The 21,605-nt window shown below is 43.9% G+C and overlaps 1 protein-coding gene across 1 annotated transcript in view; it reads left to right on the top strand.

Moving 5' to 3' along the window:
- Window positions 1-6,382: 6,382 nt before the first annotated feature.
- LOC144762718 (uncharacterized) overlaps window positions 6,383-21,605 on the top strand; it is a 186,055-nt gene continuing 170,832 nt past the window's right edge. Inside the window, exons 1-3 of the mRNA XM_078647967.1 lie at window positions 6,383-6,398; window positions 9,404-9,531; window positions 9,677-9,799. Of these exons, the coding sequence (XP_078504093.1) occupies window positions 6,383-6,398; window positions 9,404-9,531; window positions 9,677-9,799 (267 nt within the window). The remainder of the gene's footprint in view (window positions 6,399-9,403; window positions 9,532-9,676; window positions 9,800-21,605) is intronic.

A 21,605-nucleotide genomic window follows, 5' to 3' on the forward strand; every position in this document is an offset into this window, starting at 1 on the left:
CGTATTTACAAGCCCCTTGCGCCACTTTTACATCACTTTTCCTATGTTAAAAATGACGCAAACGTGGCGCAAGGGGCTTGTAAATAAGCTCCCGAGTTTGCAGGAACACCCTTGCTCAACAAAAGGTATCTGTGGGTATCATAGTATGGATGTGCTTTACACAGAGTAATATAAAGAATGAAACCTAATTTGATGATATTATAACAACTGAAAATAGGGAGATGGCAATTGATCCTAAGTCATTAGCATTTTACCAACATCACACTGAATTTCAAGGAAATAATGCAAATAACCTCCTCAGTCCTGTCATAGTGAGTTACCCCTTGCCCATGAGTGTGCCTAAACGTAGGTGTATGACCATTTCTGCTCAAAGAAGGGTGAGTTAGGGGGTTTCACGGGTGGCTCAGCTGTTTAGGACAATAGGACAAAAACATTAGTCTTCAGAGTCTGGTATTCTTGGAGACTTTCTTCTGTGGTTCCTAACTAACTGTTTTGTTTTCTAGAATTTGATCCTCATAACAGAACCTTATTGAGAGCAAGCCACATATTTTATAGATTTCATCCATTCGGGAAAGCTCATCATTACTTGAGGTGGCAGCTTCAGAAATGTAGACAAATGTTTAAATTGTGATATTAGGGAAAGTTGCTTGGCGGTGTGAAAACTCAACGCGGACACATTTTTTGAAAAATAAGTTGAGTTTGTTTCTTTAAAAATTAAACATTGAATCAAATGGTGACTCAAAAATACAATTGCATGCAAAATAACATTTTATTCATAGTGTAGCTAGCTTAAATTCATGGAAAGGATTGTGGTAAATGTAAGAAGAGGACAATAGAAAGCGAGAGATGGGATATGAAGAGGCATATCAATTTCATTTTAAAGAATATTGATGATGTCATAAGAACTGACATTCATGCAGTTAAATGAACAAGCAACTACAGTCATTTTAATTAAGGAACGCTGTTATTTCTCTTAATGAAACCTAACAATTGCAGTGGTTCGCAACTCCTTTCAAAATGTTGTTAAGTCTTATTCATGGTAATTCAGCACAAGACCATATTATTTCATGCACAATTTCAATAATTCATAATCTTCATTAGCTGAGTTTTGAAGCTAGTTCTTTATTCATGTTCACATTCTTTTTCTTTATTATAAAAAGGGATAACCACAGTAGCCAACGTGTTTCATCCTGCTCGACTTCTTCAGGGCTCTATTCACAAATTAATTCCTATTGAAGAAGGTGCTCATATATAACTGGTGAACCTCTATGAGAGGACTTATCCTTTCGAGTCCTGTGATGTAAATGTGTTTCAAAATTTACCAATTAGATCTTGGCGCTGGGAGTGTTGTCTTTGCTCATTGATGTGTGTTTTTCCATAACCTACGAATGTGGTTGATGAAAACACTGGGGAGGAGACCACATGAGTAGACAGAACGTCTAAATCCCAGAGGGACGGGAGGCACACAAAGGTCAGTATAACATATGATGGGAGACAGGAACATGGAACAACGCCCAACCAGCGTCAAGGTACTGGTGCCTCCTGTCCACCTACAGCTCAGACCGCTGCCCTGGCAGACATTCATGCAATGTATGAGACCGACCTGAACAGTTTCCCCAATTACATTCTTTTGGGCCTCCCCAATGCACTGACGTATCCCCTAGGGAAACGACCTTTGCCACAACTCCGGATCAACGAGTTCCGAAGTCACGCAAGCCAAACAACTACATGCCCGAACAATGACTTAGCCTAAACCACGCGTGGTTAAGGCTGATTCGATCTAGTGTTTGGGCAAGGCAGAGTTCGGAGGAGCGTCACACAGGAACCGGTAAGAGGGGTTTGTGGGGTTGGGGAGGGGGTCATGTACGTTTTTTGGGGGTGTGGGGGTTGTGTTCGTTTTTTGCGAGTGGGAGGGGTTCGTGGGAGTGGGGTCTGGTTGTGTTAGTTTTTTGGGGGTGGAGAGTTTGTGGGATTGGGGGATTGAGTTAGTTTTTTGGGGGTGAAAGGAGTTTGTGGGGGTGGGCGGTACGGGTTAGTTTTCAGGGGGTGGGGGGGTCGTGTTAGTTTTTTGCAAGTGGGAGGGGTTTGTGGGGGTGGGGGCTGGTTGTGTTAGTGTTTTGGGGGTGGAGAGTTCATGGGGTGGGGAGATTGAGTTAGTTTTTCGGGGGTGGGAGGAGTTTATGGGGGTGGGCGGTTCGGGTTAGTTTTCAGGGGGTGAGGGTTGGGGTTAGTTTTAAGGAGGTAGGGCATTAGGGTTAAATTTTAGGGGGTGCAGGGTTAGTTTTCAGGGTTGGGAGGGGTTGGGGTTAGTTTTCAGGGGCGGGGGCTTGGGGTTAGTTTTTAGGGGGTGGTGGGTTGGGGTTAGTTTTTACAGTGTGCAGGGGTTGAGGTTAGTTTTCAGGGGGTTGGGGTTGAGGTTAGTTTTTAGGGGGTGTGGGGGATCGTATTTGTTTTTAGGGGGATGGGGTTAGTTTTGGGGGGTGGGGGAGTTGGGGGATCAGGGTAGTAGTCGGTATGCATTTTTTTCCATGCATGCCGTTACCGCAAAAACACGTGGCAAAGGAATGCGTGGTAAAATAAATCGTGGTTTAGACGAGGTCATGGTAGCGACCTCATTGTTAGGGCAGTCGTTGTTGAGGAACTCATTGTCCCAACATACAACCGTGGGAAATACCTCTCCCTATTCCAGCGATAACGTAATGAGAGTCATAGTGTATGCTCACGGGCTACTCATAGGCAGGGCCGGACTGGCCGTAGCAGGCCTCAGGCGTTTTCCTGGCAGGCTTAAAGGGGGGGTGGCCGAATTTACAGCCGTTTGTGCTGTTTTTGTTACTGGGGCCGGTATTGCAGCTGTGCTGATATATTGCCCCCAGTAACAAAAGCAACAGGGAGGCTGGTCCGTCAAAATTGCCAGGGATGCCCTATGTGTTCACAGTCCGGCCCTGCTAATAGGATCAAATTATGTGCTCTTGAGCTATCATATTTGTATCATTCCTTTGCACCTGTTTGAAAAGATTAGAATTACTTAAAATAAAGTTAAATACTGATAGGAAGTATTTGATAAGAAATCTCTCCTAGAACCCAGCACATTATATCTAATGTGTTTACCCTTCACCCACCCCAGGAGGACACTTCTTTCATGCCCTAGTCTCATAATCTACTAACTTGTTATAGTGGGAAAGTTATGTACCTTAATACTGTCCTGCTGTAAAGTCTGTTCTGCTACTTGACCAAATTTATTTGCAACACCTCTGCCCCCTTAGCTGTCGTTAGATGAGAACTATAAAACAGGCTTAATACAAGCAAGGACCACTAGGGACCTGGACAGGCTCAAGGGGCACTTTTCATGGATGATGATTTAATCCTGGTTTTGTAGTTAGAAAAGGGATATTTGACAAGTAATGAGCCTCTGAACGTCCTGGACATCCTCGTCCCAGTAAAGTTTACCCTATGCACTTACATTAATACTACAATGAAGATATATAGAAATGCAAAACCTCCAACATTTCCCTTACTGCTGGAAAAAAGATTTCAGGAATCAGTTGTATGTTTCTTTTTTCATGGACAGTAAAAACAGTTAACTACTTAATACTGCACTTAACACTGGTTCACCTGCTCTTCTTATCACTAGTCCTAGCAATTAAATTAATTTGGCGAATTTAAAAGCTTTAGGGCAGCCCCGTGTTGATTTTAGTCTGCTCCTCTGCTGGTTCAGGGCAGCTTTACTTTTAAGTTTTCACATTTCACTGCTTTTCTAAAGGTAATCATGTCCCTGAAGCTGTTGTATAAGGATCTTCTGTGCTGCATCTTCTCAATGCCTATTAAACCCAGCTCTACTTAGTTTTTTACTGTGAACAGGGCTCTGCATAGAGATTCACTGCTAGTCTCAGCTTGTCTGATAATCTCCAAATGTTTAGCAATCAGCCTAGAAAACAGCAACAGCTGCATGTGTAGATTTCAAGGGTCACAGGTGATCTGTGAGTCGTACAGTGAGAAACCCTTCTCTAGATATGATTATAGGCTACTGAGAGTTATCTTATTGATAATGCCCAGGGTCACTCAGAGTTCTGTTCTTGACAATGTACAGATTTCCTAAAAAAACAGATTCACTAGGAATGTGCACATCACAATAACAAAACCTCATGGAGCTAAACATGTGACACCACCCAGATTTATTTGTTTTCATGGCTGCTGTGTAAGATACAGAGATCCTTTGAAAGTGCCTCTCTTAATTCTGCTCTGCCAATGATAACACTCAGAGGTTTGTTGTTTACAAAACTCATACTTACGTCACCCATTGCTCTGATCTTTATAAAGCCAAGTTATTTAGACCTCCTTTATGCACAATAATGCAATAATAAACTGTAATTTTTTGCGCCTAGCATGCATGCCCGACATCGGTTTATCCGCATCGGTGCGGCGCATTTTCCCGCTGTGCGCTGAAGTTTTAAAAAACCTGCGGTTCATGACGAGCTCAGCTCATCATGAGCGAACGAGAGGTGTACCTCATGATGAGCTGAGCTCGTCATCAGCGTCGATGTGGTTATAGGCAATGTATTCTTACACACAAACTAAAATCATCTTATTCAAGTAACCACTAAAAAGTTCAAAGTCCAATCCAATAAGGTAGCAAAATATACCACACTATCCAAACACATGCCCCCTAAACACCGTCTCCTTCACCTCCTGCTTTTAACCCACCCACACCTATCACCCCTTCTGTCACATTCATGAACAAGGCGGCATTCAGGTGATATGTCACCCAGAGCCCACATTCACTAGATCACCTCTGGCCTCAAAATTCGGTTCAGACACACTAAGAGCTCTGCTCTTCATAACCCTCATAACTCTTTTAATAATACAGACTCACTCCCAACTGTAGATTTAACAAAACAAGGAGATACTCCTTGAATAATACAGTTGTGTATAGATCTGCCCTTGAGACGACTCTCAGTCACTAAAAACAGGGCTGGAGACTGTTCTGTTACAGTCTGCTGGCATAGAGGCCAGTGCCAACTGTACACAGTTGCTCATAGTGTATAACATCCACAAATGTGTTTCTAAAGGTATTGTCAACGATTGTATTTATTTCATACTGTATTTTTCGTTTTCAGTTCTCTGTTCCTCAATGCCATCTCCAGGAATTTACGAACTGATCTATTTAAGCTAATTTCAAAATGCTAAGGGTGAGTATCCTTTTTTGTTCAGAAAACAAGGTGCTTTCGTTTTGAAAGAGAAGGGTCAGGGTTTTCCTCTGGTTCTCTGGTAAATGGTCGGCATGTTTGTCCTGGTCAATCCTTGTAATTAGTACTTGGTTGATGGCGGCATGGCTGTTAGTCTATTCTTGTTAGGTTTGTGGCTGACATGCCCTCTTTTTCTGTTTAGCATTTGTCATCATTTGGCAGATTTGTGTGGATCTTTAAAAAGCTATATATTTGATGCAGAATGTGTTTCACCTCCTCAATGGCACGATGCATATTTATCTCACATTCTCATTGGCAGTGATGGGGACACTGCCTAGCTCTGTATGCCTTGGTATTTCCTACCCACTCTATTGAAGCAGAGGTAAAAGCATTTTCTGGAGATGCCAAGCAGATGACTTTGGTTTTGCTACTGGAGGCATTTACACCAAAATAAATAACAATTTGACAAGAAACCAGTCTTAGCTCACCAAATACATACTTAGTACCATAAAACATTCACCAACTGAATATAGGACTTTCTTGTGTGGGTTGTTAGAGACAACTTGCTGGCAGTGCTGCACAAATGTTGTTCCGCTTGGTGTCTTTTTGGCTCATCCATGAATGTCTCTCTGGATCTGGTAGCTTCTCTGTGTCAGGGAAGAGTTTGTCTGCATGAGCAGGTTTGATGGTGTTTGTTGATGGTTACATTTTGGTTGTGTGCAGTTACTAATGATTTTGGGTCTTGCAGGGTCTTTGCTTCTCTGAACTTTGAGGGTTTGCTTTCTGCTTGGCCTTATTACTTACTAATGGCAGTTGACTTTTTTTGGTCTAACTTGGCCCTTGTGCCTTCTTTACGTGGCACACTGTTCGGGGTTGGGCATGCTAGATAAGGCCAGGCTTGCATTGCAGTATAGTTCTTATGAGAGCCTTGAGTTTAACCTGAAGACTAACCGAGGGAAAGTACTAGTTGCAGAGAATAGATGCTAACTTCTGAAAGCAGCCAATGAGGTGCAGAAATGTAAGCTTTTGGTAGTTTATACCAATTGAAGACACTGCAATGTCACAATATTGGCTGATTTTAACATATACAAGTGGTAATTAATAACAATGTATGAATATTAATTCTATGTATGAAAAGGTAACCACTTTTCTCTCTAATGTTTCAGAAAAGGTGCTGTTTTTCTCAATGTGGTCCCCACATGGTCCAGGATGGAAGTAAGATCAATCTTTTTTTCTTCCTTGGAATTAGTGTTTATTTAAACTTCATTGAATTTTGATAAGCTATGAATAGATATTCAAGGCTGTAATCCACTGGTGATGACCAATAAAAATAACGCGATTAGGGATTAAATGTTTAATCAAACATTACAATTCCAGTACCTAGTGCAGAAGAAACTTTCACAGGCACTAAATGCCAGTGGTTAGCTTCACAAAGACACCCGCTCAGGTAGATAAACAGCCCCTCTCCCTCAATATATGATGTAGAAAATCCAACATAAAGCATCTAGTTAAAGGAAACTGAAGATCAATAAACACAATTACAGTTTCAACATGAAACTTCTGCACATTCTTTGAAGAAAAGGAAATTAATTAGCACCAAACATTATGGAACATTCTTTCTCCGGCCGGAGGTATAGGAAACGTATCATAACTGGTAACCTATGTCAAGTGGTTCAACCCACTCTAAAAAGGAATCTCCTGTAATCTTCACCTGTCCAAAAGGATTCTTTTCCCTGTCAGATTACAGTCAAAGGCATTCTCTTGAGAAATTTTCCTAGGGTTCCATGTGGGTAGGTTTGAAACTCCCTGACCCGGCACGATTTCTTACGCAGGAGACTTGTGAGGAAAGTCCGCTGAGAGGTGTTTTTGGATTTAGATGTTGCTCACCAGCACAGCACAGTTCTAGAATCTGTTGGGTGTCAGTGATACAGCCAAAGTAATACTTATTTTCTCATTGGTTGTGACCCGGCCATGACACTGGTTTGTGATAGCTGATTAATAGCCATGGGGTGCCCCCCCAGTGGAGGGAGTACCTACAAGCTCTTCCTATGTACATTTGTGAAGTCTTTCATGATTGGGTCTTCTCATTCCTCTGATTATATGTGTGATTACTCATTGGGTACGTAAGTGGTGACGAACCTCTCAATATGGGTCTATATGAAGCCCTTAAGGCTGCAGGATGATCAAGAAAGTTTACTGGTAGTTAGAGCTGCTGTCTCCCTTTTTCCATCTCTCCCCTCTGCACTGTTCTCTCATGTATACCCACTCTCAAAGGAGAAACCATTGCAGAGCCAGGTGTATGGGCCTCAGTTCAAATCACAAACTTTAACAACGTATTAAAGTTCCTTTGTGTTAACTTCTGTAGCCCAGTGTGTTAGCCTATGTCCATCACCAAAGTTGCTTAGTTAGGGAGACCAGAGCAAGACAACTTGAATGCAACCCTTAAAGGAGTAGGGAACATACTCTAGAGCTGAGGTGAATACTTTGTTTCTGCTGTAACATGAAGAAGAGAAGGAGAATGACTCCCTGGAATGTAGAAAATATGACTTGCTTCAGCCCAGAGTTCAAATCCAGCTGCCCAGTACACTGAAGCAAGAATCCTTGTTCAATAGACACTACTGAGCCTGGAGGACTCCAACCACTGCCTAGCCTGACCAAGGTTTGCCAAGTAAACATTGGAAAGGATAGAGAGTGGAGATGCATTAAGGTGAATCACTAGCTGTCGGTATGGAGACTACCCCCATTGTCTGTGTGGACCCCTTCAAGGCACACATTCTGTGCATGAGGGCTGTGATGCTCTGATGGTGGTGCTGATGGCCCCTGTTGTGCATTAGTGCCTATGAGTATCCACCCTGACCTTATGCCTGCTCCACCAAGCCTGGTCTCTCCATCTGCAAGTCTTATGAGTTTGAAGACTCTGCCTGGCACCATCACTCATGTACAATCACAAGTGCAGGAAACTGTGTCTCAAGGGCCATAATATCCATCTGAAATTTCCTATCTGTCTTTGGAGCCAAAGACCTTCAGAAGGCACTGCCAGTGCCGAAGCAGCATAACCCTCGTCTTCCACCTGAAAACTGATCTGTGTACCTTCCCTGCCTTTATGAACTTTGACTTTAAAAGCAGAATCCTCAAAAAGAGGGTCCTAGCAACTCAATGAGTTTGCAGTAGAATATGTGTTTTCTGGCTCCAGAGGCAATGGTAATAGTTCTCAAAAATGTTCACAGGCCATAGAAATCTGTACCAACATGGAGACTAACCTTAGATAAGCATTCTACAGTCTGTTCAAAACCCGAAACCTACAGTATCTTCAAATAAGGCAGATAAAGGGAATATTCTGGGAACATATTTATAAAGATACCAGAGACCTACATCCCCTCCCAACATGATCCATTTTATAAGATGTCCCTCTTGGCCAGCCTGTCTGTGTTAAGGCATCAAAATATCAGAACTTAGTAGTACTATATGTCCTCTTAGTTACCAGTTACATGGCTGGAGCTGTTTAAAAGTCGCAATCTTCTATGATATTGGAAATTATTTCTTTACCTTAAGCACTTTCTACCAGGATGTTGGACTATTGAATGAAATGTCTTGTACATTGCAGATCAATGTATCTCTTATCCTTCAAGCTTTAAACTCCACCTATCTGCCCTTCCCTTAGCAGTTGGAATTCCTTAACGCTGCAGTATTGACCTAGAAAACATCAACACAGTTAATGTAGAGTCTTTAAGGCATGTTTACTCAGTTATGAAATACAAACATGGCCTGATGCACAGAGAAAACTAGTTGGACATCAGAGCAAAGTACTTTTTGTTTTCCTCTAATTAGGTCATGATTTGGGAGTTTGGTTGTGAAAAACAAAGAATGCCCAGTGGGACAAAAGAACACGGTGCTTGCTCAACATTGTGTTGATCCTACAGTGCATGAGCGCACTGGCAGATTCACTATAGAAAGAGATCCTTACTAGGTATATGGGGCTTTCTAAATATGCAAGTATATGGTCCAAGGAAAAGGCTTCCTGACAAAACCATACTCTTGCTGTTTCACAGATTGCAAATTGAGTATGTCTTTGTGTCTTGCTGGTTTTAAATTAAGAATCTAGAGATTCTTAAAGTAAACTACTTTTCTGGAGAGATAAATTGATCTAAAAATTCAGGTGCATAGAAACATCTTTTATTTGGGGAATTCAGCATGTTAATTTGTTCTGTATTTTGCCACAGTTCCAAAGATGAAGCATCTGAAAGAGATGGACAGGCCCACAATCCTACAAACACTGGATTTCTGTGCTACATGCAACCCAAATAAAACAGCCATCTCCTGTTGTCGCTATTTCGAGTCTTTTAAGAAAGTAAGTCTGCTCATGCAAATACAGCTCTGACCACCACCTCCACTGGCAGAGGGTGAGGGAAGGCAATGGTAAGAACTGAGGAAGTAGTCGTCTTACTCTTGGTACGAGCAGTCATGTTTAAAACCATATTTCTTTCTTATTTCAGCTCGTATGGGAGCAAAGACTGGCAGTATTGGAAATACTACTCATCATCCTCCAGCGCGAGACAGTTGAATTCAAGATCATTGAGTGCATATCGCAAACCTCGTTAAAGTTCCTGCAGCAGCCGGTATGTTGCCTGAAGCAAGTTGTCACAGGTGTGGACTGGTATGAGGGAAAAGCATAAAGCCTGTTACAGGCTGGATTCCACTCAACTAGGTCGTGTTTTTAGCATTGTCAAATTCTAATAGTTTATTTATTAAAGAGTTTTCTATAGAGGTGGCTAGATCTGAGGGTATCAGAGCACTTTACATCATTGACAAGGCATTATCAATCAGTATCAAGACAATATACATAGAGTGAGGAGAGTCAAGTCAGTGTATAGTCCTTGGGCGAAAATAAGATAGAAGGAGGTGGTAGTTCCAGAGTGAGTTAGATGTTATATCCTGGATGGTTGAGGTGTTGAATGAGCAAGAATTATTTCAGTTGCCTTTGTAAACTCATGAAGAAAGAGTTAGTTCTGATATGTACTGGGAGAGAGTTCTAGATTTTGGGGGCATTGTCTGAGAAGGAGCGAGGAAGGACTTTTTGTTTATGTATTCTAAGGGGGTGAGGAGAGGTGTATTGGAGATCCTTGGGTTACTTGTTTGGCCTGCCTTTGTGAATTTGGATGCGAGGAATGCTGGTTTACCAATGTGCACAACTCTGTGGGTGAGGCAGGCAGTCTTGAAGCAACAGTATGGTTCGATAGGTAGCCACTTTGGACTATTGATTGCGTGAATCACCTTGCTCCTGTGAGCATCCTTGCCACTGAATTAAGAGTGGCTCTCAGAGGGGCTAAGTGAGATTTCCGGGTGCCTGTGAGGGTGGAGTTTCAGTAGTCCAGTCTGGGTAGTACCAGAGCTTGTGTGGAAGTTTTTAGGTCATTTGGTGGGAGGAAGGGCTTAATTGTGTTAAGGAGTTTTAGGTTGTAGAAGGCACCCTTTGCTGTAGTCTTTATGTGAGTGCTCATGTTCAGATTTGAGTCCGGGGTGATCCCCAGAGATTTAGAGGAGTCTGCCAGTGTCTGTTTGCATATCAGGGCATCTAGGTTATTTAGCGATTCTTATGTCTGGGGGAGCTGGCTGTGATTGGTCAAAAGGAGGATTTCCATCTTTTCTTGGTTAAGTTTGAGGTGGTTGTGTGTCAGCCAGTTTTGGACTTGTGTGAGAGTGGTATTCAGTCGGCGTATGACATCCAAAGAGGATATTTCCAGGTATAATTGGGTGTTGACGGCATATAGGTGGTAGGCAATATTTGATTGTTCAAGTATTACAGTGAGGGGTTCCATGTAGATATTGAAGAGTGTAGTGTACAGTACTGAGCCTTGTGGGATGCCTTGTGTGATGGTATAAGCAGTGAAAGTTGAGTACTTTATCTTTTTTTATTTGAGATCGGTTATGTAAAAATGACGAGAACCACTTCAGAACCGCGCCATCTTATCTGATTCGTTGTTGTAGTGAGTTCAAAAGCAGTTTGTGGTCGACCATGTCGAAGGCCACTGATAGGTCAAGGAGGATGAGTAGGCAGCATGTATCTGCATCCAAAGAATTATGTATATCATCTGCTATATTCATCATAGCTGTTTCCAAGCTGCATTCCTTACTGAAATCGGATTGGTGGAATCAAATAGGTTGCTGCTGTCATTGTATTGATTGGGAGAGAACACACTTCTTAAAAGTTTTTACCAGGAAGGGGAGGTTGGAAACAGGCCTGAAATTGCTGAGGTCATCCGGGATTGCACCTGTTTTTTTTCAGAGGGGGTGACTTGGCCCTCCTTGACACAGTCAGGCATAGTCCCATTGATGAGAGAGCTGTTTATTATCTTGGTCCAGAGAGGGGTTATGGTGTGGTTGAGACTTTTAACAAGAGAGGCTGGACGAGGGTCTGCATAGTATGGGAGGGTTTGGATTTTTCAATCACCTTGTCGATGTCTTCTTCTGTGAGTGGGTGGAAAGTCTTCCAACTCCTGGGTGCTGTGTAGGACCTTGTGCATTGGTAAAGACTGGTGGTCAAAGGTAGATTAGCCACTGACGGCGAGACCGGTGGGTAGGTAGAGTAGTTGCTAACCTCTGTGATGTGGGGGGGATTGCCAGTGGACATTTGCGTTTGACAGCCTAGGGAGGGTTCGATCTTCATGATTTTATCATTGAAGAATTTAGCAAAGTTTTTGCATCTTTCTCTGGAGACAAGAGGGGCTTCTTTAGTAGGTTTGGGGCCTTGCCGTTTGATGATGTTGAAAAGTTCTTTGGGAAGGTTTTTTTGCTTTATCTAGTATACTGTGAAAGAAGGTGGCTTTCTCTGTTAGTATGGGATCTTTGCATTTCCTGCATTCCCTTTTGAGCTGATATAGGTGAGTTGGGAATGGGTTGGCTCTCCAGAGTCTCTTTGCAGCTTTTAGCTGTCTTCTTTCCCAGTTGAGGTGTTTGATTGAACCAGGATCTTTGTGGTGTCTCCCTGATACTTTTTAGTTTCATGGGCCTACTTGGTCTAGGATGGCTTTCATTGTCAAAATGTAGTGGGTTGCAAGCTTGTCAATGTGGGGAGAGGGACATCGTTCTTTCTCTCAGATCGGAAAGAGGCATCTGATTGATGTTTCTGGACCATTGGAGAGAGTTCCGAGATCGCTTTGGAGGCACTTCCGGTTTTAGGTCAGGTGAAACATGATGATGTGGTGATCTGACTAGTCGACTGGCAGGTTGTTGTCTATGTTTATTGAATTGTTCTGATGGCATCTAAGGTTGAGCCTCTGTTGTGGGTTTGGCCTTTGCAATGTAGGGTAACATCTTTGCTGAGTAATAGTTAGCTTAAAGATTTGAGTAGCATGTCCTTCTCCTCATTCCAATGGAGGTTGAGGTCTCCTGGTAATAAGGTGTTAACGTTGGAGAGGGAGCAATGCATTATCAGATCCGACAGTTGTTCGCTGAAGGGGGGGGGGGTGTGTTTCCTGGTAGGTGGTAGAGTAGGTGACATTTAGTTACTTTATTGCCTTTAGGCGTTATGCTAATGCTGAGATATTCAAATGATGGGAAGGAGAAGGAGTCTGTTTCTGTCACAGTGATGTTGTTCTTGTTAATGATAGCTATGCCACCGCTGTGTCGGTCCTCCCAGTTCTTCTTGATAACAGAAAAACCTGGGGGATTAGAAGGTACAATTGGATGGTCAGACGTGCAGCTGATGCGCCACTGGCAAGCCTGTCTACGAACGCCAACGCCCGTCCGGGGCCAGGTGCCTGGAACTCTGGTCCTTTGCAACCAGAGATCAGATACTAAACCCCAGTTGTTCTGATATCACTACAGCCGTCTTGCAAAATGAACTTTCAGGTATTTAACCCCTGGATTGGTTTTTTTGCCAGCAATTATGCTTGCTTTGCAAATAATGTTGGTAGTCAAACTCTACAACACTCATTAAATAAGCTCTCACCTATTGATGCGAATAGCAACGCCCACAGTGATGGTTCCTTAGACAGAAGCCATCTCACAGCCCAAACATTGACAACACCTGTTTGGTTTCTTATGCGACCACAGACCTGATGCCCTATTTCTTACAGAGACTTGGCTACATGCTGGGTCCTTGCCGGATATAATTATGGCACTACCTGCAAATTTTTCTATTGTAAGGATAGAGAGGCAATACCTGATAGGTGGAGGCATTGCTATTATTTTTAAGAATGAGTGCCACTGTAAAATTTAAAAAATGTTGATCTCTGATTGTGAAGCATTGATCTTTACACTTGCTTTCACTCCTAAATTTTTGTTCTCCAGAGCTCTGATTTACAACCTTCCAAAGTACGCTGGGAAATGGTGCGGCTCTCTACCTAATCTACTGGCTACCCACATTTTCAAACTGCTAATTTTACGATACTTGGGGGTCTAAATCTTCATTTAGATGACTAAAAGAGCACTCAAAGTGCTTCTTTGATTGCACTTATTTTGGCACTTACTAACTCACGGCCCATGGTGACTGGGCATCTTTTCGACCCTATTTTTTCAAATATAAAGGACTTGAAGACAGAGCCTACCCTTCCACTTTGCTGGTCTGACCACTTTGCTGTGCCTTTTACGGTCAAGATCCTTTCTTTCCTTCCCACAGCTCATCTAAAATTGCAATCAGAATGCAGAAATTGTCCTAAACTCAATATTACTACACTGAATGAGCAACAGCGTTATACTAAACCTACTCTACAATAACAGATCGATTTAGTCCAAGATTTAATTTGTCACTGGCTCACTGAGTCCATCAATTCTACTCTGCCAACTACTTACAATTAAGCGTGTAGGCAGAATTGGTTTAATGATGCCCCTAAAGCAGAAAGGAAATGCAGCAAAGCGTTGAAAGATGATGGAGGAAATGTCCTCTTTATATTTTCCTTTCCTAATGCGTTCCTTTTTTTCTTCTCTTCTTTTTCCTTTTTTTCTCCCCGATGAGCCTATTTCACTCTCTTTCCTTCCCACCACCATGCCTGGTACTATACGGGTTTCTCCACTGTTGTACTATGTAATTATTATTTGCTTTTTTGGTTTGTTGTATCTTTTAATTTCTCCCCATCCCTGAAAAAATTTCTCACTGTAAAAATGTATCTTTCATGTACCGTATTTCTATTTTCCTTATATCTATATTATTATATTTGATTTGGCAGCCTTGATGAGTTCCCATGGCTGAAAGGCCAATCATGGGGGGCGAAGCACGTGTTAGCTGTGCCACAATTTTCTTTTGCTTTATTCTCTGTTTATGATTAAGCTCTCATAAGACTCTGAAAGTAAAGAGCCCTCTTCACACCTTACTCTGGACACAATAAACGGATCTCTTTCCTAATAGACGATGAATATTTTGATTTGTCCTGGCACACTAATTCGTCGTAAAATAAATGGGGGATGTTTCCCATTGCTGAGGACAAGTACTTTCATAAACATCCTCATTTATACGCTGGAGAGCAAAAAATCTGGGCCCATTACCCCCTCAACCTTGTTAACCTAACTATGATACAGGACATACCCAACTTTTCATGAGACAAGGGTCTGTGCCTCGGAGATGGAAGCATGCTATGGTCCTTCCGCTCCTAAAAAACCCATTTGGATTCCTCCAAAGTCTCTAACTTTTGTCCCATCTCTCTGCTACTAGTCTTTTCCAAAATATTGGAGAAACATGTGAATGGCCAGCTCATCTCGTTTGCTGAGGCCCAAAATGTTGTCCATCCTTCACAATGCGGCTTTAGGGCTGAAAATAGCACGCAGTCCGCCCTTTTGGGTGTCACTGAACATCTAAGAGAACATCTAGGTGGTGGCAGCACTGACATACTAATTTTATTGGATTTGAGTGTCACTTTTGACACAGTATCCCATTTAATCTTGTTAGCTACAGTGGAGGCATTGATTGGGTCTGGATGATTCAGCACTGGGATGACTTGTCCTTCTTAAAAGACCATATATTTCAGGTATTTTTGTCCATTGGGTACTCTAAGCCAAAAGCTCTGACCTCAGGAGTTCCACATGGCTCTGATTTGAGCCCCCTTCTATTTAACATCTATGTCCACCCATTGGCAGTCTTAGTGGAGAGCCATGGACTTACCCTTTTTTCATGTACTGACAATACTCAGATTATTTTCTCTTCATCGTCCGCACAGAACCATCACTCTTTGTTTCTGAACCTGGGTTGGAGCACAATTTTGACATGGATGAACATGAACTCCCTCATGTCTAATGGGGATAAGACACAGGACATGATAGTGGGTCAGACAGCCTATCTGTGTGTAGGAAAGTAGGATCTGCTTTCATGGTTACTGTGAGAAGTTGTCCTGGTATATGCTGTCCACTAATTAAAGTGGGCCCCTTGCACCAGTCCAAAAAACCCTTATGGTGATTTAAGAGGTAAAAGATAACCTTTGAAAGCTATCCAAGTTGTAGCTGCGGAGAGCAATCCTCAGGCTTAGTCTGGAAGGCATGCTAAGCATCTTGTTTTACCAGAATGCAATCTTATAGTAGTGGTTAAATGAAAGAAAAACGAAACAGTAGCAGTGGCGGCTGGTGACATTTGAAAGTGTGGGGCATAAAACAATATCGTAGTGCACTGAGGCGAGTGAGCATAGCGAGCGAGCTGAACCACCTATGAGTTGTTCGGGGAGTTCTGCCCCCGAGAAAAATTTGAAAAAAGTTTGGGCAAAGCGTGCATTTTCAAGCACATTTGAGAAAGCAGGAAGGTTATTAAAGCAATCGGGAATCTTTTCTAACAAAGACAATGACTGGCAAAACTGTCTCAGGCAGGGAAATGAAACAGATTTTTGTGCCATAAAACAGCCTGGGTGCGGCAGGTTAATGCGTCCATTGCAGGAACTTTCGTCAAACCTTTAGGGTACACACATTCCAATGCAGACGGTAGGTCTGAGGAATACAGGCTGCTGAGCTGGGCCACTGCAGTGAAGTGATAACCCCGGGTAACTGGAGCCTAAACTTTCCTCGAACTGCATGCTTGAAGGCGAGTTTTCAGGGGACCATCTTGGCCGAGAATCCAAGGCACACCACTTCTCATGAGCACGTGTCTGTCACCTGCAGAAGAGGAAGGAGGTCCTTGCCCTTCCCTATGCTGTGGGGAGGAGTGATGGTCACCCCTGCCCAAAGCACAGCTGCCGGCACACTTCGGGCATGGGCCGCCTCACTAAGAGCAGCTGCTGAGGGCGGCCAGCCTCTCCATGTGCACCGTGAGGCCCAGAAGAGGACAGAACTCAGGGGAGGCTGAAAAGTGCACTTTCATGCACACAACACGCACACACACCGATCCCTCAATGTCCTCCCTGCAAAAGCATGGGCAGAACTTCACACAAGCAGGATTAAAAGCCACACACATTGCACAGCCAGCTTCCTTGTACCAACACCGCACAAGCCCGGCTTCACACTCGGCGCTCTGCCACACACCTCCGTACTGCACACCTAACTCCGTCCGAAGTATCAGCTGCCATACACACCATGCGGAAAGCAGCACTGCCTGGTCACTAGACACAGTGTCAGCCCCTGCATTGCTTCTTCTCATAGACACTGCATTGCAAGCAAGCACTTTGGTCTCAACACGGTCTACCCCAAAGTACATGTGCTGCACGCCCCACTTATCAATCAGCTTTCATGTACCCACAGAACCTCATTCACAACACTGCTTCCACTCCACCAGAGCACTCCCATACACGGTAATGGAACTCGACCCTGTCCACAGACCACCCGGAATGCCTACACACAGCACACACCGATCGTTTGCATTATACGCCCAGCACCACACCCTGCCTCCCCACCAACCTCACAACATATACTTACAGAGTGTCATTTGTTTTGTGTGTGCAGTGAAACACTGGAAATATCTACAGCGCACTGTTTATTCTTACAGTGAAACACTGAAAATGGCTACAGTTGTTCGGTGCAATTAGCACTAAAGATGGTATACAGCACCACTTGTTCTGTGCTGCGCAACATAGGGAATATCTACAGTGCATCATTTGTTCTTTTCAGTGTGACACTAAACATCTATAACGTGCGCAATTTTTTCCTGTGCTTTGTAGCGCTAGAAGTGCTTACCTTCCATGTTTTTTTCCTGTGCAGTGCTACATAGGGAATGTCTGTTCCCAGGAGGCCCCTATGCCCCACCGCCCACACTGAGAATGTGTGTGCACTAGAAATGGACACATTTACGAGTTTTCTGCAGTGTGCAGTGTGAAGTGTCCGGACCCAGAGGCCAAGGCTAGGCTTCAGTGTTTTGTACATCTGTTACTAGATGCGGACAGCTCACTGTGTTGATATTTTTATAGTGCCTGCTTACCGTTTGCACGGGCCAAACGCTTTGACTCTTGAATATTCCGTACTTCGAGGAGCACATGGGCCGTCCTGTACCTGCTGGCAGCGGTCCCGACTCCAGGCTCGGGTTCTGATTTCTCAATGTTTCCTGCACTTCTGAGGTTCTGGTTCATAACATCTGGAATGGCCTAGTCTGGTCTTTGGTTATCTTATGAAATGTATTTATTTTAATTTAAAATATTTAAATTTTGCTCTGCAAATAAGTATTTTAGGATGGCCACTTCAGCAAAAATTATGCTGTTCTTAGCAAACCCTTAACCAGTTCGAGATAGCGCTAGGAGGACGTGCCAAAGACAGATGTGGCGCTTTACAAATTCCTCTGCAATAATGAAGGATCTTTACTTCAAAGGTGCAAACAATGGAACGGACAGAATAGTTTCCCACGCCTATGAGAGTCCCCTCCAGCTGTTTCTTACTTTCCCTTTTAAAGATATTTTACAAATTGGTAGTGCAAACCGAGTTCATGGGAGTCTCCCTAGAACGCCAGTCACGTGAACCCCAGAGACTTTCAGGAATACAAAATTCAAAGTCTCCCCTCATGATGTCAAGCAGAACTGCAACAGTCCTTGCTGCAATTAATGTTTACAATCAGGCACAGTCGCAGCTCTCAATAAGGGGGTGGTTAAAACAAAAAATAAATAAAACTTACCTGACCGCCGGTGACAGGGTACTGCGCCAGTTCTGCTCCTGGACAGTCCAGAACAGGCATGCTCCCTCAACCCTCCCTTCCTGTAAGCCAACCACAACGCTTAAATGGCAGCGTTGTAATTGGTGAAGAGTCCTGGACAGCGCCCAGCCCGGCGCCTGTAGGGAGGCCATTTTTGAGTCTTGCATAAACAGCACATGCGCTGCTTCTACGAGACATCAAATAATCTGTATGTGTTGGCTAGCGGCCGGTAGTTTCTCCTGCCGCTTGCCATTCGGTGAATGTTGACACAGCTCCTGTTAGCTGGATTTTCACTGGCTGTTGATGTCAAACTGACTTCCATGTAGTCCGGAAGCAGCGGCCACTAACTACAGTTTTCGTCAGCCAGATCGCACTTTTTTTTTTTTGTTGGCATCTCTGCCTGACGTAAACATGGCAGCGGCGCATGCGCAAGGCTGCGGCCGGGGACCATTCTGACTCAGGTACCACAAAATGGCTCTGTACGCTCTTTCTCATTCCAGGAGTTATCATTGGTATCTCTGGAGCGGAAATAATTTAATCATACTTTGAGAGGTACCCTGATGGTCCCCTGATAAATGCACCTGTGTGCCTCGTTTTCAAATAGGAGTGTGGAAAATTCACCGATTTTCAAGGAAAATATATTTTCAATGAAGGAAAAACTGAATTCAGTAGATATTTTTTAATTATTTCTAATTTCGTTGCCATACGTATGCATGAGCATTTTCTGCAACAAGGAGGCTCTGTGAACGTACATGTGGGAAAAAGAAGGTCACCTGAAAGTCATGTGAAAGCACAAATTTACATAAATTCTATGGCAACTGAACATGTTTACCTGGTAGTCCCATGACGTAGGTACGTGTGTACGTATCTGCACACTAGGTTGACGTAAACCTGCATGCACCGAGAGTTTTGACGTTGGTATCTTGCGCATCTCCTCCCAGGAAGGTGAGGCTGGTTTTGTGAAGCTATTTTCATCATTTTTGTGAGCGCCAGGGATACTGCGGGATATCAGTTTTGCTTTAGTGCTGTAATAAACAATTATGAGGGTTATTTTGAACATTAGTGGTGCGTGGGAGCACTCTGGGGTGTTCATTACATGCACAAGGTTCCATCAGGTGTACGGCAGGGAGAGAGTGAACCCCCCTGCCACAATTACAGACATCGAAAGGAGGATGGGTGAATCAGATCTTGAGCAGGCTGGAGGTTCGGCATTTCAAGCCATCTTCTGTAGTGGGCAGAGTCCCTGGCACGGGAATTTGTACTGGCAGGCACGAGGGTGCTTGTGTACAGTGTACACCTTTGAATGCGTCCGCAGTACTGTGTGCCCAGCAGATGCGCATGACAGCAGACCTGCTGCCAGTCTGCAGCAGGGCATGCCCCCTGCATTCCAAGGGCTGGCACGTGTGTTTCTATAGATGTAGTAAATTTAAATGTCATGGTACTTATAGAGCACACTGTCACCAGACGGTCACCTTGCGGTGTTGCCTATTCGGCTTCCTGGCGCTGATACTCATACCGCTGTGGAACCCCTCCTGGCTTTCCCTGTGAAGTGTCCACTCCTGGACACCCCCAGGGTGAAGCCAGGCATCCTTAGCGCTGTTGGGGCCGGTGTGGAGGCTAAGCAAGCTATTGCCCAGAGTCGCAGCATGGGGCCCGTGATTAGAATAGGCACCGAGGCGAGAATTAACAGGTACGAGGAAATTGAGCCCGAGACCCCGCCGAGGCGGGAATCGAACCCTGGTCCCTGGCCAGAACTCTGCATCAGGGTCTGCCGCTCTAACCATTGAGCCACACTCCTCCACTAGTAGGCAGTGCGAATGAGCTTCCCACCTCCACCCCCGCCCCCAGTGTGCTCTTTCACCAGGAGTTTGGTTGGGCAGTGTTCTCAGCAAAAAAGCACTTATGGTCACACTTTTCAATACCACCTTAGGGACAATGTGACATATAAGGGTATTTACAGAGGTAAACTAACCCCCTAGCCAACGAATGAAAAAAATCCATTTCTCTCTCTCTCTCTCTCTCTCTCTCACACACACACACACATGACGTCTCACCGTTCTCTTCTCTCTCACACACACACTCACTCTCGCTTGCACGCACACACATCCCTTATGTATGCGTGTCTCTGCTTCCCACTCAAACATACAAACAGAATCAATATGGCTTTTGCACACATGTAAATACATACATACTTTGTCTCACTGTCACACACACACACAAACACAGATTTGCACCTCTGTCTCGCTCTCGCACACTAACAAAGACACATTACTTCCCTCTCTCTCATTCCCCACCCTTTCTACACAGTAAAACACCTGTATATCTGAGCCTGGCCTGCCATGATTACACCCACTGTATAGTATTGCTTGTGATATCTGCACGGATCAAACCAGACGCAGTGTCGCAAGGACAGTTTCTGGTCACAAAAGCATCTTTGTTCCCCACTGGCTGAACTACTGAGGCAAATCACGTTTATGTGGCTCCTGAGTTTAATTGTTGAACATTAAAGAATGTATAATTTTCTAATATAACACACGGCAACCATTTCTGCATTTGTAATACAATCATTCGGATTTTGAGAGGAGTAAACATCTAAACATTTTTTGCCTTTGGAACCTGAATGGCATTTACCCCATCTGCTGAGTGCTAAAGGCGTTTACAGAAGCAGGAAGAGTTTCTCTCATAAACGGGAGATACACACAGAGGGCATCTGGAAAACAGGCATTTGCAATGCAATAGGTCTTGCATTTGCTAGAGTTTAAGCTATTGGCATTATAAATGACAATGCCTTTTATTTATCTGTTTTGAAAACCAACACATAAATAAAAGGCATTCTCATTTACAATGCCAGTAGCTCAAACTCTCGCAAATGTGAGACCTATTGCATTGCAAATGCTTGTATCTATGTGGGCTGCATGCAGCCTACATTGAGAAAATGTAGAGTGTGCATGACTGCTTTGGTTGGCCCCACGGCCGACCAAAAAGGTCATGGGACTCAGAGTGTTGCAAGCCACTCCTCCCGACCCACCCACCCCAACCAGGCATAACCTCCAGCCGGCCCCCAACCAAGCATATACCCCTGCCTTCTGCTTTCTCGCAGCGCGAGTAGCAGAAAATAAATGGTATTTAAAATACTGCGAGAAAGTAGTGGGAGGTGCTCCAACGCCCTAATGGAGTGCCCACCACTGCACAGTAGTTATAAAAATATGTATTTACTAATATAACCCTTCCAGTACAACACAATTTTTGATAGATACATCTGCCAGTGGATTCCTCACCTTGTGTATATCCCCCTTGCGTCAGCAACGTTCGGAAAATTCTTCGTAGCACGCCGGCGTGGACGACGTCATAGGGACGCGGCATCGCGCGCGACTCCGTCTGATGTCACCGACTCCTTA

Source organism: Lissotriton helveticus, chromosome 6 (assembly GCF_964261635.1).
Source record: "Lissotriton helveticus chromosome 6, aLisHel1.1, whole genome shotgun sequence".
Taxonomy (NCBI): domain Eukaryota; kingdom Metazoa; phylum Chordata; class Amphibia; order Caudata; family Salamandridae; genus Lissotriton; species Lissotriton helveticus.